Source organism: Microtus pennsylvanicus, chromosome 1 (assembly GCF_037038515.1).
Source record: "Microtus pennsylvanicus isolate mMicPen1 chromosome 1, mMicPen1.hap1, whole genome shotgun sequence".
NCBI lineage: Eukaryota > Metazoa > Chordata > Mammalia > Rodentia > Cricetidae > Microtus > Microtus pennsylvanicus.
In genome coordinates, this window is record NC_134579.1 from 65,550,653 (window position 1) to 65,568,569 (window position 17,917).

At 41.6% G+C, this 17,917-nt stretch overlaps 1 protein-coding gene across 1 annotated transcript in view; it reads left to right on the forward strand.

Annotated features, from left to right (window-relative positions):
* The window catches only part of Atp13a5 (ATPase 13A5), a 129,127-nt gene that overhangs the window by 52,661 nt on the left and 58,549 nt on the right, over positions 1-17,917 (forward strand). Inside the window, exons 12-14 of the mRNA XM_075967586.1 lie at positions 1,172-1,360; positions 5,127-5,188; positions 8,040-8,190. Of these exons, the coding sequence (XP_075823701.1) occupies positions 1,172-1,360; positions 5,127-5,188; positions 8,040-8,190 (402 nt within the window). The remainder of the gene's footprint in view (positions 1-1,171; positions 1,361-5,126; positions 5,189-8,039; positions 8,191-17,917) is intronic.

The following is a 17,917-nucleotide window of genomic DNA, read 5'->3' on the forward strand; positions in this document are numbered from 1 at the left end:
AGGGTGTTCCTCTACTGACAAGTGGCAATCTCACAGAATGACATAGTAGCTAAAACAATTACACAAGGAGCTAGGACAAACCGAATATCACTCTTCTGTCTCTGAATAATGTCGAAATCATCACAAAAATATATTCACTCAAGCATATCGTACCTGCAAATTAAATTCACAAATTCCACAAATATTGAAATAATAGTTTTTCCTGAAATCTTGTGCTCTGGTTTACAATTCTTCTTCTTTTTTTTTTTTTTATTGAGAAAAGGAAAAAAAACGTTTCCGCCTCCTCCCAGCCTCCCATTTCCCTCCCCCTCCTCACACCCTTCTCCCCCTCCCCCCACTCCTCACCCCCTCCTTCTCTAGTCCAAAGAGCAGTCAGGGTTCCCTGCCCTGTGGAAAGCCCAAGGTCCTCTCCTTTCTGTCCATGTCTAGGAAGGTGAACATCCAAACTGGCTAGGCTCCCACAAAGCCAGAACATGAAGTAGGATCAAAACCCCGTGCCATTGTCCTTGGCTTCACATCAGCCCTCATTGTTCGCCATGTTCAGAGAGTCCGGTTTTATCCCATGCTTTTTCAGTCACAGTCCAGCTGGGCTTGGTGAGCTCCCAATAGATCAGCCCCACTGTCTCAGGTCACCATTCCTTCTGTCTTTATACCCAGTACTGTTCTGCCCCAGACACTAAGCTGGCCTTTGAACTTTCAGACAAGCAAGGATTCAAAAGTGAATGAGCTACAGCTCCTGTATGTAGGATATTTGCAGGCTGGTGAGGGAGAGAGAATTGAAAACTAATGTCAAGCTTTGGAGTGAACTATTTCAACCTAAGTCTGCCTGTGTGAGCGGGGAGGGGGGGGAGAGGGCATGTGAGCACCCAGGAGTTCAGAGGATGAACAGAGGAGATACTGATGGGTGTTCAGGTGGAGGGAAACTGAGTCAGGAAAGCTCACAGCGACTTCAAACAGGGGTCAAAAGGTCTCCTTTGGTGTATAGTAGGGACAGTATGTGTAAGCCTTAGGAACAGCCAAGAGACACCCAGCCCCACTGAGAAAACCCCAAACTCACTGGGAATTCTCTGAGCCCAGGTCCAGGACCCCGGGTGTTACAGGAGGCAGTTGGAAGAAAGGCGGCGCTGTCCTTTTCCGCTCTACCCTGTGCGCACCCTTTTCTCCTCCCCAGGTTCCTCCGAGAGAAACCGCAACTATGGCCCTGATCCTCCTCACAGCCACTGTCCCGCCCGTGCTCCCGGCCGCCCTAACCATTGGCAATGTGTATGCCCAGAAGAGGCTGAAAAAGAAGAAGATCTTTTGTATCTCCCCTCAAAGAATCAACATGTGCGGCCAGATCAACCTCGTGTGCTTTGACAAAGTGGGTTCCGAGCTTTCCAGGTTGGGTTGGGCTTGACGGTTTTGATGCATGGCGGAGCTTTGAAGGACCTCGGAGAATATCTGTCCCAGGGCTCCCACTTCACGGCTGAGACACTGAGGCCAGAGGCAGTCACAGAGCGAGGCTGTGTGAGGTCACAGTCTAGAAAGCAAATTTCCTGCCTGGGGGAGGGCAGGTGGCATTGTGGCCATCTCATCATGACTTCCTTTCGCCCAGTAGAATTTAGTATTTTCTGTGCCTGTGTTTTGATTTGAAACAGCCTCAAGTCCCTTTCAGGCAAAAACGTGGGAAACATTCATGTTTTAGAAGTGCCCTGTCTGGGACTTATGTGATCGATCCCTTTCACCTCCACCCACTGCTTCCTGGAAATAAAAAGAGGAGCCAGCGTCAGCCCCTGACATGCAGACTTTGTGCGCTCCTTGGACAGGCTGTAGTGCAGTGCGCCTTGGCTAGTCTTTCCCCATTTAAGGTCATTTTTGTTGGAATAATGAAGCAACATTTCGGCTATTTTTCTGCCAGTCCCTATCCTCAAGTCCAGTCTTGCACACAGTGCCTGTAGAGTGTCATGGGTGATCATTCTTTGTTTTGGGGAAGTTTAGCAGGGAATGTGGGAGAGAGACAACCGGCATACTCCGAGGTTTGAACAAACGTCAGCAGGAACTTATCTGTCACTCGGAGGAGGCCCCCTTGGAGCTGCAGGATATGGAATGGCATAGATTTCAAGATGATCAGTTCGGAGCCCAAGGATATAAAAGGCATCTGACATTTCAAGACAGGGCAAGAAGTTGGACCATCCAGCGAAATGGTGCTGGAAGGCCAATGTGGCAAGCTAAGCAGGGGGCCATGTCTTGAGCGAGAATGTGAGGCCTTGAAAAAATAAGTTGGGCAGTGGTGGCACTCGCCTTTAACCCTAGCACTCGGGAGGCAGAGGCAGGCAGATCTCTCTGAGTTCAAGGCCAGCCTGGTCTATTAGAGCTAGTTCCAGGACAATCTCCAAAGCCACAGGGAAACCCTGTCTTTAAAAAAAAAGGACAAATGAAATTAGGATTTTTGGGTTTTTTTGTTGTTGTTGTTGTTCTTTCGATAGGCGCTTTATGAGAATGCTCTTACCTACTTTTCTTGTCATTATTACCGAACACTTAAAAAAAATAGCAGCATAAGGGAGGAGAGATTCCCTTTGCCCCAGGACAGTCTGTCATGGCGAGGAGAGCATGGTGGTATTCACACACAACTGGGACACCAGAGGAAGCTGAGAGCTAGATCGCAAGTGGAGGCGGGCTATAACCTTCAAGATCTATGCCCAGAGGTTCTACAGCATTCCAGCACAGTGCCCCCAAATATTCAACCCATGAGCCTGTAGGGGAGAGTCAGCATTCATATGCTAACAGAAGGGATGGGGGAGGGATGTGAAAGGAGAGGGCTACCTGGGCCAATGGAAAGCCTTCATGGTCCTACACCTGGAGAGGGAGGGGAGCCGCACAAGGACACCTGACACTGCTCCTCTCAGGTACAAGCAGCACGTCTCTCAGATTATTGTCATTTCTACCTCTCTTCCCTTTCCATTTGGCAAAAGCAGTGCTCAGTCTGCATCGGGTAGGAACAAGAGTTAAATTGAGCCGTTAGTTTGACTGTAGCTTGATGGCCAAATTCCTGCTCATTGTCAGCTTTCTGATAGATTCTCTTCTCAAAACACCCAACAGCCTCATGGGTACCTAGACTACAGGAGGATTGTGCCAACCTCATCCCTAACATAGTCACCTGCCTTGAAGACTAGTTTCCCCCAGTGACTGTTATTTTACTTTCTATGTGGCCTTTTTCTCTGCATGCTCATGCCATCATCTGCTAGATGGCCGGAGAGGCTGCTTCTCCACCCCCTCGACTGAATCCCACAAGGTGCTGAAGCCTTTTGTAGTGCTGGAACACCTGCTGGGGCACGGCGGTATGAGAGCTCTAACCCTGAGTTCAAAACTAAGTGTCTACATTGCTATTTCATGCAGAAGCTTGAACTATAATTATCTTTCAATCCTTTTAAATTATAAAACTCTATCAACATGATGCTTCAGTTGACTACCCCACAATTAACTACAATTAGCTTCCAAATGGTGTTGTATCACTGGGCTTCTGACTGTATTCTCTCTCTCTCTCTCTCTCTCTCTCTCTCTCTCTCTCTCTCTCTCTCTCTTTCTGTAAGACGAATTTTCTGTTCAATTCAGTCTGAGGTTGGGTTTGAACTTTATGGTAAGAGTTTCTCCTTGTCCATTCTATTCCCTTTAGATTAGAACTATAATTTCATCTTCTTTCTACTTGAGGTTATTTTTGTTTTACGAGGTCATTTTCACATAGAGAAGTAACACGGTCTCAATTCTCTCACTCTGTTGCCAAGTTGTTCTATGTTCATGCTCAAAACAATGATGCTTCACAGCATAACCTCCCAAGGAGAATATCTTAGTTAAAATTAAGCTGCTATTTTTTTAAATGGAACAATCCAAGGGGATTTGCATGGTGAACATGTAGTTTGGCACCTTAGAGAATGTGGGGGGAAACATAGCAAATCTCTTCTTTACAAACGTTGCCCTTAAGGGATGAGTTCTTCTAGCCTGCTGCTCATCTTTGAGAAGGCTGAATGTATTCAAGAAAGAAGGACTCTTTAATTCTTGTAATGTGGAGACTAAGAACAGGCTTTATCTTCCCTGGCAGAATTCACCAACATCCCTGCTGATGGAGGAAGGTTGTCTCGATTCTAGTTCCATCTTCCTGGCTGTGGACCACTGTCTCCTAGTAGGGCACAGTTATCTGTTTCTCCTGGGCTTGCTCAGTTATGAGAAGAGCTTTGTAAGCCCACACCTGTAAACCATCACACGGATATGATGCGCTGTGATGACAGACGATGCTGTCTAATAGAAAACTAGGAAACCCATGGCAATGGATTTAAATAGCTCGTGGGGGAGCTGCTGGTGTCTGTACTTAGGAGGGTCAGGTCTTTTCTGGCCTGTTCTGGAGCAGCAGCAGCTCTGCTTCTTATGAACAGGCTCAGGGTGGTTAGCCTAAGGCTGCCGGCCTACAGGGCAAACAGCTAATGAATAGTTGGCACATTAAAAAAATGATATAATAAACTCAGTTCTATTCTGATTTCTAGGTTACATAAAATGTCAAATACTTTCCCACAATATAAAATATCTGATGACCACTTTCCTCTTGATCTGAAAATAAAACTCACTCACAGGCATTAATTAATTTTTATTATTAACACTTCATTCCCGTCTATGGACCGAAAGTTCCTTATCAACATTTCATTACGATTTGAACAGTGACTGCATCAGCCATAGTTTTAGGTAATGGTGGTGAACCAAATAGCAAAGGGTGGATTAACTGGTCTTGGGAAGAGGAAAAAAAAGCAAAATAAACAACCCCTCCCCCACAAAACCACAAACCCTGTTTTTGAAAAGACAGCAGGTGCCTCCTGCAGAGTCAGCTATGAGGTGGCTGCTGTTGGGGTTCCTCTCAAAGTCTCACTGTACCAACAGCAGCAGACAGGACAAGAAGCAGAGTCAAACAAAGCTCATGCCCAGAGTCACACAGAAACGGGAACTTCCTGAGCATCCTTCGCTAGTTTTAAAAGCAAATGTTTATAAACAAGGTTGTGGATGACTGGATGCGGCATAGTTTCTTGCACACTTGGATTTTGTTTAAATCATGATATCAAAGCTCTTAGTGTCCTGCTAAAAGTCAATTATAACTTTTTATTCAGACAGGAACACTGACAGAAGATGGGCTGGACCTCTGGGGGACCGTCCCCATGGCTGGCAACTGGTAGGACTCTAGGATGGGAGATGTGGTGGGGAGGTGAGGGTGCTGATGCTCAAACCCACCCTTGCGGGCTTGAGGAATGACATTTACACTGGCTCCCATTTAGTCTAACCCAATTTAATTAAATCTGTACCAAATTCTGAGTCAGACAAAGAAAGTAGACCTTCAAATTCAGCATGAAAAATGGAATAGAATGAGGTAAATGGTTAAGGAATGGGATTAGTAAGACAGAGGATCAAGGAGTTGACTCAAAACCATGCTTAAAGATGGCAAGGCTTCCTGGGTGGCTGGGCAGATGAGTGTGTTCAGGGACCCAGAACAAGGCTCCGTCACCTTCCTGTGGAACTCACAGTCTAATGAGATGGAAAAACATGAATGGACTCACTTTAGATGTGTAACACAGGCCATGAAAATTATTACCTTGGAGACAGAAAATCAGAATGGGAACAAAATAATAAAATCCCTTGATATAATACATAGTTCTGATTTTCTTATGACAAGTGATGACTGAAGGGAGAAATTCATCTTTTAATTTCAGTACCCAAATCACGACTCTCTGAAATGACAGCATATGAGGAAGATTTTAAAGCATAGCTAGGTTGAGATTTTACAGACTTGGGCTAAAGGCTGTCGTGGTAAAGCAAAGAAGATAACCATATAGATACATACCCTGGAGCAGAACAGGAGAGGGGAAGGAGAGGGGTCCTTGCTCCTTCTTGCAGGACTGAGGCATGCCTTCGCATTGTCTCAATGGTGATGGCTTCTGCCTCTCAGCTTTGATAACCCTACTTCATCTCCATACAGTGACCGAGGCAGCTGCAGAGTCAGAGAAGGAGCCAGGCTGGTCCACCAAGCTGGCCCTGGGGAGAGGTTTGACACAGGTACCATGCAATGTTGCAGAGATAGCCCAGGCTGAGCACAAGGAACGACTTGATTTCTAGCTCTATTCATGTGTGTCTGTTCCTGCCTGTTCAGATGTATCAATTAGGCCTTTGTCCAGAGATGCAGGTCGCCTGTGGTTCAGATCAACGAAGGAGGAGGATGGTCTTCCCACTTCCATCTTCCATGGTGCTTGCATGCTGAAGCTTTCGAGGGGTAGAATCAGCTAAACATAATCACTGTTCAGCTTGAAACCACATGAAGCCAGGCTATTCTGTCAGTGAGGAGAGGAAGCTGCAGTGGAAGGATTGTGGACCACAAGTTTCAGGAAATGGTGGTAGACTCCAAGGAACCGAGGGATGAGAATCAGTTTAAAGGCTCTGCTTGTTTTCCGTGGCTTGGAAACACTAAGCAGGTTCTTCCCTGCCCCAATTACCTCATGAATCCAAAGGCTTCTTGCTTGGGGCATTTTGGATATTAGAAAGCTCCATGGGTTTCTAGGCAACATCACAAAATTATATAGTGCACATATATATCTAAGTCCCCTGAAATTTGGTTTGTGACCGACCAGTGGCAAAGGGAAAATCCACATCCGACTCAAAGAAGGGTTGTGTAAACATTAGTCTGCAGGTGTAGAACACTCCGGTTGAAAATTGAAAATTTTCAGTGAGCAGAGGACCATGAGCAGAGAAATCTCTGAATAAAGAGAGACAATACAAGACGCTTAACCAAGCTCTAGACTCGGGGCAGGAGGATATTGGCAGGATCAGCAGCTGTAAGAAGAGCTAGAGCTAGGACAGGTAGCCTTGATTGGCAGGGGGCTCAGAATGTGTCCAAGTACGATCCCTTTCATCCAAGACATCTATATGCAGCCCCAGGTATATAGGTACCAAAATGAATATACAAACCAAACACTTACTGATAATGAATCATAAATTTATTTTAAAACTATGCTTTATATACATACAATTTTACCATTTATTAAAAACAAACACAAATTTGCATAGTAAGAATGTGAATGTTCTTGTTTTTAGGTAATGAATTAAATCTTGGTTGAATATTTGGTACAGTAGGCACATACTCAGTATTGACGGGCATTTTGTTTATTTTTGTGTGTCTTTGTGGGTGCCTGAGCATAGGCATATCCATCATGTGTGAACCTGGTACCCACGGAGGTCCCAAGAGGGCGTTAGATAATCTTAGACTGTTGTTACTGAGGACTGTGAGCGCCATGTGGGTCCTGGAACCTGATCCCGGGTCCTCTCCTGCCACGATCAGTGTTTTGCTCTTATAATTGTCAATCATGAGAATGCTGCTTTAGATAAACCCATACTATAAAATGATAGAATTTCAGTCCTGATTCCAAACCAAAGTTCTCTAAATGCTTTTTATAACGAAACACAAGTTCCTAGCAACTCACTTAGCAAACTTTAAAACAAATGTTCTAATAGAATATCACCAAGAGGTATACTACTTTTATGCATGCTCAGGAATGGCAGCAGGAAAACATTACAATGTCTTTGCTTTACATGAACCCATCACGTTCTGTAGAAGAAAGCTGTGTGTGGAGAAGGCAAGCCCTGCAATTTATAACATAACAGTAGTCTATGTTCCAAGCCTAGGTGTTCTGGGCATTGGTCCTTGATTCCACCTGGTGTACTGGCAGCCACCTGGGCATGTTGTATGTTCAGAACCATGGCTGCAGTGTAGTCACTGGAGGCAGCATGGCTAAACACTGCACAAAACATCTCGGATTCATTACACATTTGATTTTAAATTAATTTATGGTTGTTGGCCTTCAGAAACATTTAACTGTCACTGTATTTTTCATAGCTCAAGTTTAAGAAGCAGTGGTAGAGAACATGAGAAGGTCACTGGCATGGTCTAGGGTAAGATCAGATAGAGTGCTGCCTCAGCAAGATCTAAGGGGCAGATCATGCAAATCTTTTATTGAAAATTAAACATTATCTTCCAGTTTCCAGGCAGTCCACAGTTTTGCCTCAGGCCAGGCTGTGCCCTGGGGCCCGCTGTGTGCAGCCATGACCAGCTGCCACTCCCTGATCCTTCTCGATGGGACCATCCAAGGAGACCCTTTGGACCTCAAAATGTTTGAAGGCACAGGCTGGGTAAGGTGATGTTGTATCAATCAAAAAAATGAGAACTTGAAGAAACCTTTATTGGTAAAATCAGATCCTTTTTAATTAATTTACAAATGGCCATACTTTATCATTAGTCATTGTTATAGATGAATAATATGGCGAATAAGTTTATTTCCCAAATTTTATCAGTATTAGTTCATCATACAAAGTGGTTGGATCTATGACATCTTCTGTAATATCATGTACTCTGATGAGCTTCATATTCCTTTCTCTCTCCTGACCTTACTTGGATTGTCCTTCTCTTTGTAAATAGTCTCCGTTGTGTGTTCACATCATAAATACGATGTGTGTGTCTATGCATGTGTGAGTACATGCATGTGTGTGTGTGTGTGTGTTCTATCTAAGTCCCACATAGGAAAGAAAACATGCAATCCTTGGCCTTTTGAGTTTGGTTTATTTCATATAATGTGATCGCCTGTTTTATCAATTTTTATTCAAAATGACACAATTTTGTTTTTATGAACGAATAAAACTGAGTAAGTATGCCACAGTTTCCTTATCCACTTATTTGCTGCTGTACACTTAGTTCGATTCTCCGGCTTGGCTGTTGTAGACTGTGCCGTCACAAACATCAGTGTGTAGATGTCTCTGTGATGTGCTGAATTAGATTCCTTCAAGGGTGATCTTAGGAGTGATGTAACAGGATCATGTATTAATTCTATTTTTAGTTTTTTTCATGAACTTTGATAATGATTTTCAATACTACCAACAGAATATGGAGGTTCCTTTTCTTTTAAATCCACATCAGTGCTGGTTGTGGCTTGTTCTCCCAATTCATAGGCTCTCTTCACTTTTAGTTTTCTTCACTGCACAGAGGCTTGTTAATTTCATGTATTCCCATTTATCAGTTTTTGCTACTATTTCCCGAGCTGCTGGAACCCTTTTCTGAAAATCTGTGCTTTTGTGTAGGTTGTGAAGTGTTTTCCCCCAGCAGTTCTAAAATTTCCGGTCCTAAAGTCTTCAATGCATTTTGAATCAATATTTTCACCAAGTAGGTGATGGGAATCTAGTTTTATTTTACATGTGTAGATCCTGGTTTCCTAACACCATTAGTCAAAAATATTTTTTTTAGTGTTTTTTTTTTTTTCAAAAATCACAGGGTTGTGACTGGTTCACCACTAGGTCTTCTCTGTCTCTTCGGTCTGCATTCTGTGTAGTAGACAGTTAGTAGTCATAGACATGTGATTACCATGTTGATTTTGTGTAGTAGATAGTTAGTAGACATGTGAGGACTTTGTTGATTCTGTATAGTAGACAGTAGACGTGTGAATATCATGTTGGTTCTGTGTAGTAGACATGTGAGGACCATGTGGGTTCTGTGTAGTAGACAGTTAGTAGACATGTGAGGACCACATTGATTCTGTGTAGTAGACAGTTAGTAGACATGTGAGGACCACATTGATTCTGTGTAGTAGACAGTAGACATGTGAATATCATGTTGGCTCTGTGTAGTAGACATGTGAGGACCATGTGGGTTCTGTGTAGTAGACAGTTAGTAGACATGTGAGGACCACATTGATTCTGTGTAGTAGACAGTTAGTAGACATGTGAGGACCACATTGATTCTGTGTAGTAGACAGTTAGTAGACATGTGAATACCACATTGATTCTGTGTAGTAGACAGTCAGTAGACATGTGAGGACCACATTGATTCTGTGTAGTAGACAGTCAGTAGACATGTGAGGACCATGTGGGTTCTGTGTAGTAGACAGTTAGTAGACATGTGACGATCACTTTGGTTTTGTCATCGTGAGTCTGCAGTATAATTTGGCGTCAGCTTTTGTGACACCCCTCGCCTTGCTCTTTTCCCCTTTGGATTGCTTTGACTCTCTGGGGCCTTTTATGTTTCTGTATGAATTTTAGTATTTTTTTTCTGGTTCTGTGAAGAGTATCTTCGGAATTTTTATGGAGATCACATTAAATTTGCAGGCTGACTTTGGTAATATGACAATGTCTATAATGTTGATTCTGCATATCAATGAACAAAGGAGAACTATCCATCTGGGTTGTTAAAATTTTAATACTGTTTCAGTAAAGTTTAATTTTTTCTTATTTATATGTTTTATGTATATTTCTATTAGTTCTTAAAAATTCCATTCGTATCCAAGGTATCTTTTGCAGCTGTTACAGATGAGGTTACTTTCTGATTTCCTTCTTGTTGTTGACATCCAGGAAAGCTACTGCAACTTGTTTGTTGATTTTGCATCCTGCTGCTTTGCTGAAATCGCTCATCACATTCAAGAATTTTATGGTAGAGGTATTCAGGCACTTCAATATAGGACCATGCCATTGGGAAGCAGAGATAATTTGGCTTTTTCCTGTTTGTATGCCTTTCTTTTCTCTCTTTTTTTTTTTTTGTGATTACTCTAGCTATGACTTCAAGCACTGGATTGAAGGAGAGTTGAGAAAGCACACACTTTCTAGGAGATTCAGTTTTCCCCATTTTGATCTCATGCTGGCTGTATATTTGCCATATGTGGGGGGTCTCTGCAAACACCAGGGCCAGCAGAGTGTTGAGGCAGGGGAGGCAAGAAGGCAATTTGGTTCAGCATGACTTAGTAGCTGGTGTTGCTATAAACTTCAAGAGCCTGACATTAGGTCGTTTGTTTTAGGTGTACCTAAGCACAGCACAATTCAGAAAAATTCTTCCTGGTGATAATTAACCCTATTATGAGTGCACAACAAAGCTTAAGATATGATTACATCAAAACTCTCATAAAGTACAAGTAAACACTTGCACAAAAATGCGTTCTATAGACTAAGAAAGCAGGCTCCAGGTAAAAAAGCCCAGAAGGGTCCGGGGAAAGCTAGTGATATATAGATTGATGGAGTTAAATAAATTCAAGATATGGGTCTAGGGGAGCCAGGGGCAATGTGCAGAGGTCACCAAGCTATTAGCCCATCTGTTCCCAGAAGGTTTCCTTATAGTTATTGTGAGCACAAAACGCTATGCAGCTCCTACAGTCATACAGTCACTATTTTGCTCAAGTATGTTTGTTTTGTTCCTGGTTTCATCAGAGCTGTTATTGTGAAAGCCTGCTGAACTCTGTCAAAGGTCTTTTCTACATCTGTTGAAATGATAAGTGGCTTCGGTCCCTAGTCCATCTGTGCTTTTTCCATTTACTGATCTGTCTGACTAACCGTCCACACGTCTCTAGAATGAAACAACTTCAATATAATATACAATCTTTCCAATGTCTTTTTTTTTGATTGGGTTTACAAGTATTTTATTGATAATCTTTGGAATCAGATCAGAGAGATGGACCTGTAGCTGGATAAACTTTTTATTGGTTCTTTATACACTGTTATGCTAACACGGGCTTCACAGAATTAATTCACTTGGCTTCCTTTTCTTTCTATGGTATGGAATAGTTTGAGGTGCATTTGAGTCAGTTCTTTAAAGGTCTAACAAAATTTGGTAGTGAACTGATCTGCTCTGGACTTCCCTTAGTGGGGAGACTTTTTGTTGCTGTTCAATTTATTGCTTGTCACGGATCGGTATAAGTTGCTTACATGTTTATATTCTCTTGATTTAACATTGGTAGGTCATCTACGTCTAGGAATTGACCTATTTATTCTAGATTTTCCACACTGTTGATATTAATATATGTTTTTAAAGCATTTCTTAGTGAGCAGATTTCATTAGAATTTGTTGTAAGCACTCCTCTTCATCCCCACTCTTATTAATTTGGATCTTTTATTTCTGTCAATAGAATTTAACTAAGGCTTTATTGAACTTGTTTATCTTTTCAAAGAACCAATCCTTTGATTTTTTTTAACTCTCCTTTAATCTTCATTTTATTGACTTCAGCTCTATTCTTATAATTTACTACCTGGCTTCTTCTTTTTTTTTTTTAAAGAGGAAAACCATTAAGTTATATACTTGAGGTTTCCCTGTTTTTAAATAAAGTGTAGAACATTATACTAATTCGTGTCCATTAGAACTAACTTTTTTATGTCCTAAAAGGTACAATAAATCGTGTTCTTATTTTTATTGACTCTGGGAATTTTTTAATTTCCTCCCTGACTTTTTCAGTGACACATTGATCATTCAAGAGAGTACTATTTATTACCCACACATACGTGTAGCTTTCCTTGCTATTGATTTTCAGCTTTATTCTACTGTGAGCTTATAAAACTTAAGAAATGTAGTTTATTTATCAAGACGTACTTTATGGCACAAAATAAGATCTGTTTTTGAGAACGTTTCATGGGCGTTGACAGCAGCGCATATTCACAGCTGATAGGTTGAGTGTTCTGCAGATGTCCGTTCCATCAGTCCATGTGATCTGTCTGGTTTATGGTACAGTCGAACAATGAACTGTAGATTTAACTATTGATGACAGCAGTGAATGGAAGCAATGCAGTCTTATTGCATGTGGCCCTATGTGTCTTTTGAAGCTTGTTTTATGAAATAAGGTGCCTCAACACTGGACCTATAGCTTCAAATTTTTCATCTTCTTAGTGGATGTTTTCTTTTAATAGCATGTAGTGACATCCTTTATCTCTTCTTACTAATTTTGGTTTGACATCTAGTTTGTCAGATGTAAGACTGGCTAATTCTGCCCGTTTTCAGCATCTACTTGATGCAGGGTTTAAAGTCTTCCAATCTTTGATTCTCAACTTTTCTGTGTTTTCCAGTGAACGGTGTTTCCTGTAACCAGCGAATGGTTGAATCTTGTGTTCTGATTCCATCATCTAGTCTGTGTCTTTTAGTTAGAGAGTTAAGACCATTAATATTTGGAATTATTATTGAGATATACTTGCTATTTCTCATAGCTTTTTAAAATTCTTTTTCTATTTATTCTTTTCATGGGGCAATGGAGCTTGCTGGTTTGTTGAACTGGGTGTGTTTGACTCTTTCCTAGTTTTTATTTATTTGTCTGTTCTTCCCATGAAATTTTCTCTTCCTTGTGCTATCATGTTGTAACTATCTTTCTCCTTTGTATGTAGAATTATTATAAATATTCTCTGTAATTTTGACAAAATGGCTATGGAATGCTTTAGTTTGTATGTATCTTGGGATGTCTTGATTTCTCCTTTAAGTTAAAAAGTAATTCTACTCTATGTAATAATTTTGGTTGGATGTTTTATGCTTCAGGGTTTGAAATACTTCCTTCCCTGCTTCAGGAATTCTACTGAAAACTTTGATCTATTCTGCTAGTTATGCTTTTGCTAGTAAGTTGAAATTTCCCTCTTGCAACTTTTAATATTGCTTCTTTCTTCTGTCTTTTTGACATTTTCAAAACAATCTATCTGAGATGTTCTTTTCCAGCCATTGTCCCTTAGAGTTCTAAATGACATACGTGAAGAGGAATACATCAGATGGGGGGTGCAAATAAAGGAATCTCATGCTAGCTCCTAATATGGCATAAAAAAGGTTCTTTATTAAAAGAGAACTCACAGATCACAATGAGGAACAGGAATGAAATCCAACATCCAGGTGTGGCGAGCAAAAAGTAAGAGAGCAAGCGGGTGATCCTGCGGGCTTTTAGGTACCCAAGGTCATGCCCAACCTGGCTCAGCCTCTCAAAGGCCGTTGGCTGAAGGAGGTTCCCCACCACATACATATACCTATACACATATGCATATACACATATATACATAATTTGGGGAAATGAATTGCAAATTTTATTCAATAGTTCTGTACTTTTAAATGTTATTGCAACCCCCTCCTACCCCATGAATTATTTGTTTTGTCTGTTGATTGTGTCCCAGATTTTCTAAAAATTGTGATCATGTTTGTTTTTAAATTATTATCTGAATGTAACACTTTCTTAACCTTATCTTCTATCCTTAATAGTCTTTTCTGTTTGGTCTAGTCCATTTATTGGTAGTGGTCTCCATTGTTCGGTTTTCTTCCCTCCTCTCTTCTTGACTGATTGAAGTCTTTCATTTCCAACATTTCTGATTTTTAAGTTCTTCAAAAGCTCCATTTCCAAGATGAACTCCCCTCCCTCCCACTCTCTCTGTGTGAGGTATGCATGGAGGGCAGAGAACAACCTTAGGTATCAGTCCCCATTTTTCAAGTAATCTTCCCATGTGCTACTGTGTACCCCAGGATAGCTTGCCCACCAGCTCCAGTGGCTTTTCCTGTCTCTGTCTCCCATCTAACGGTAGCAACATTGGGTTGGGTTGGCACGCAGGTGGTCCTGTGCCTGGCTTTAAGTGGATTCTGAACTCAAGTCTTTATTCTTGACAATGAGCACTTTATTACCCAGTCTCTGAATTAATTTCCTTGCTTCATTCATCTGCTTATTTAATCTTCTATGAAGTCATTGAACATTTTTAAAAGTGGGATTCTAAATTATTTGTCTGGAATTTTAGTGATTTGTTTCTGGGGTTTAGTAACTTCAGAGTTTGTTTTGTTTCATGTGTGATTTGTACGTCTGTCTGGGTAGATGCATCTTTTATGGTTTCCCCCCATCTTTTGTTCATTTTGTTTCATGTGGTTCTTCTTACTGAGTAGTTTTCTCTTGAGAGAATGGTCTCTGCCATCTAGAGGGAAGACACAAAGAGCAGAAACAAAAGCAATGATTTGTCAGTAATTGGGTAATAGAGTGAAAAGCAGTTAGGTGCACCATTTACATTCCCAATGAGGATAGAAATTAAAAGAGCCATTGATGGATAAAGTAGGTGTTCAAAGACTATTAAGACTAGAAATATGAATAATTAAGAAGTGAAAATAGGAGGAGGTGAAGTAGGAATAAGAGGTAAAGCAACAGGCTTAAGCTTTGAGAAATAGTTGAGAACAGGAGAGAATAGGTGCAGATAAAGAATAGTTGTAAATCCTAATCAAGTGACTTCAAAACCGCAACAAAAATAGCAAAGCAAAAAAATAAAAACAGAATATTAGTAGTCAATATTTTTCCTGTCTAGGATGATTTCCCCTACTCCTAGGTCATCTCCGAAGTTTGCTCTGCTGGTGGGAAAGCAGCTGTTATCTGTCTGGTGCTCAACCAGGTTGAAGCAGAATGGCTGTATACAGTTTGCTTCCTGTATTTTTTCTGCTCCATTGAATTCCTGTGTGGACATGACTTGAGAGTTGTTCCCTGCTGCTCAGAATGAGTGTCTCTGGCACTCAGCATGAAGTGTCCTCTTAACTGCTGTTCTTCTGCTTTGCTCTGCTGGTTGGCCACACTTTCCCGCTGTATCTCTTTTAGTGTTTGAGATGGAGGCAGACACATGCTTGTATTTTCCCTCGCAGCTAGAAAGTCTTCTGTTCCCAGAGCTCAGGATGCTTTTCCGCCAGTGCCCACAGTCTACACAAGTTTGTGTTCACGTCAACTCTGTTTCCTTGTTCACAGAATTTGAGGGCAGTTGGACACTTAGTGGAGGGAGTGGCCTTTTGGATTAGGAGGTGTGACAGTGCTTGGTTATAGTTTCTAGTGTCATTTCTGTTGCTGTAATAAAAATATCCAGGACAGCCCAGAGACCCAAGATAGAACCAAACACAACTGTCAAAAAAATCAATGAAATGATTCCTAATGATATTCGTCTGTACTCATAGATTGGTGCCTAGCCCCATTGTCATTAGAGAGGCATTATCATCCAGCAACTGCTGAGAGCAGAGGCAAAAAACCGCAGTCAAACACTAGGTGGAGCTAGGGGAATCCCACAGAAGATGAGAGGAAGGATTGTAGGTGCCCCAGGGGTAAAGGATACCAAGAGCCTATTGCCCACAGAGTCAACTAACGGGGCTCATAGCGGTTCACAAAGACTGACGTGATAAACATGCACCCTGTAAGGTCAGAGCAAGGCCCTTTGCCTATATAGTATGGTTGTGTGGCTTGGTGCTCTTGTGGGACTCCCAACAGTGGGAGTGGAGGGTCTTTCTGACTCTTTGGCATGCCCTTGGGATCCTTTTCTTCATATGGGGTTCCCTAGACCTGTCTTGATATAAGGGCTTGTGCCTCATCTTATTGTAACTTGTTATGCCTTTCCTGTTCAATGGACACTCCTAAGAAGCTCCCTTTCAGGAAATGAAAGAAGAGTGGATCTGGGGGAGAGGGGAGGTGGGGTAGGGACTGGGAGGAATGGAGGGAGGGGAAACTGTGGTTGGGATGTAACGCATGACAGAAGACTAAAGAAAATATCTTAACACAAAGCAACCTAGGGAGTTGATTTCAGCTTAAATTTCTAGGTTTTCAGTCCAGTGTTGTGGGGAAGTCAAGACAGGAGCTTCAAATAACTAGTCACATCACATCCACAATCAAGAGCAGAGAGAAACGAATGCACACATGCTCACTTGCTTGCCTGTTTGCGTTCTCCTTGATTTCTAGCCTATTGTATATAGTTCAGGTTCTCCTGCTTAGGGAATGGTGCCACCCACAGTGTGCTGAGGCTTCTCATAGCACTTACTTAAAACAACCTCTATAGGAATGGCTACAGTTCATCCTACATTTGTCCATAATTGAGATTGTCTTCTCAGATGATTCTAGGTTGTGTCAAATTAACAATTAAAGTTAAATATCATAGAGTTTCTTTCAGAATCAGATTCTCCTCAGCCCCAGCGTATGAGGTAGAGAGATACAGTGGCACCTTTCCAGCATCTGCTCCTGCAGTACCTATGTTATTATTATTATTATTAATAATAAATGAATCCTCTTTGGATGAATTCTAGTCTTATCCTGACAGGATCTCTCAACCTCTCTTTCAGAGAATTATGTTACAGAGTATAACATGATATAGGAGTCCCTAAATTCATAATTTGGGGAACTGCTCTTTAAACAAAATTAAATGTAGTTTTTGATTAGGGATATTATTTAATATACTATGGTGCATTTTGAATATTCCAGGGAGAACATGACATGTAGCATTCATGAAACCTATTTGACTCTAAATCCTTCTAGATAGGCCATAAGCTGATACCGATGCTCCCCAACAGCCTGGAAGAAAGAGAAGTCTAAAGCAGACTCTCCAATGTGGCTAACACACATTACAATACGGAAATGCAAGTGAGGAACTGAGTTGTTGATTGCAGTTGTTGTTAGTTGATTTAAATTTAAGTAGCCACAGTGGCTGGTAGCTACTGTATCTGTATTGCACATGAATAAAGAGGTACCTTGCTCAAACTAATCCTACTTTCTGAGCTGGGTGGGTGTGAGTGTCAGTTGAAGGGCACAAACCATAAACCTGTCCTGGGTGCTGCTGTGACAGTGAATATTGCTCTCCACCTGTCCCTGGCCACTCAGATCTATAGCTAACACTATAAGTCTCTTATCTGTGCATTTGCAGTAAGAACACCTCCTTTACAGACTCAGGTGAGTACTGAGATTTGGAGTGACTTTGGGCATTATAAAATGCCAAACAAATAGCGAGTATTCTTTAATAAGTCCCTTGATTATTGTCATTATGCTGACCTCCAAAGAAAGGGGAGGGACATCAAAAACACTAAGTAATATATAAAGGGCATGGAAAGACTGGGGAGAGATCTCAGGTAGAAACGTGCTTGCCTTGCAAACACAAGGATCCGAGTTTGATCTCTAGAACCCAGGTAAAAAGATTGGCATGGTGTCATGAACTTGTAATGCTAGAGCTGGGGAGGCAGCTGGGGCTTTTTGGTTACATAGCTTAGCTGAATCAGAGTTCTGGGTCCCAGTCGGAGACATAATCTAAAACCCATCACAGATACTGCATGCATCTTCTTGCACGCCTGGATTCACATACATGCATGTGCACATACACACACATA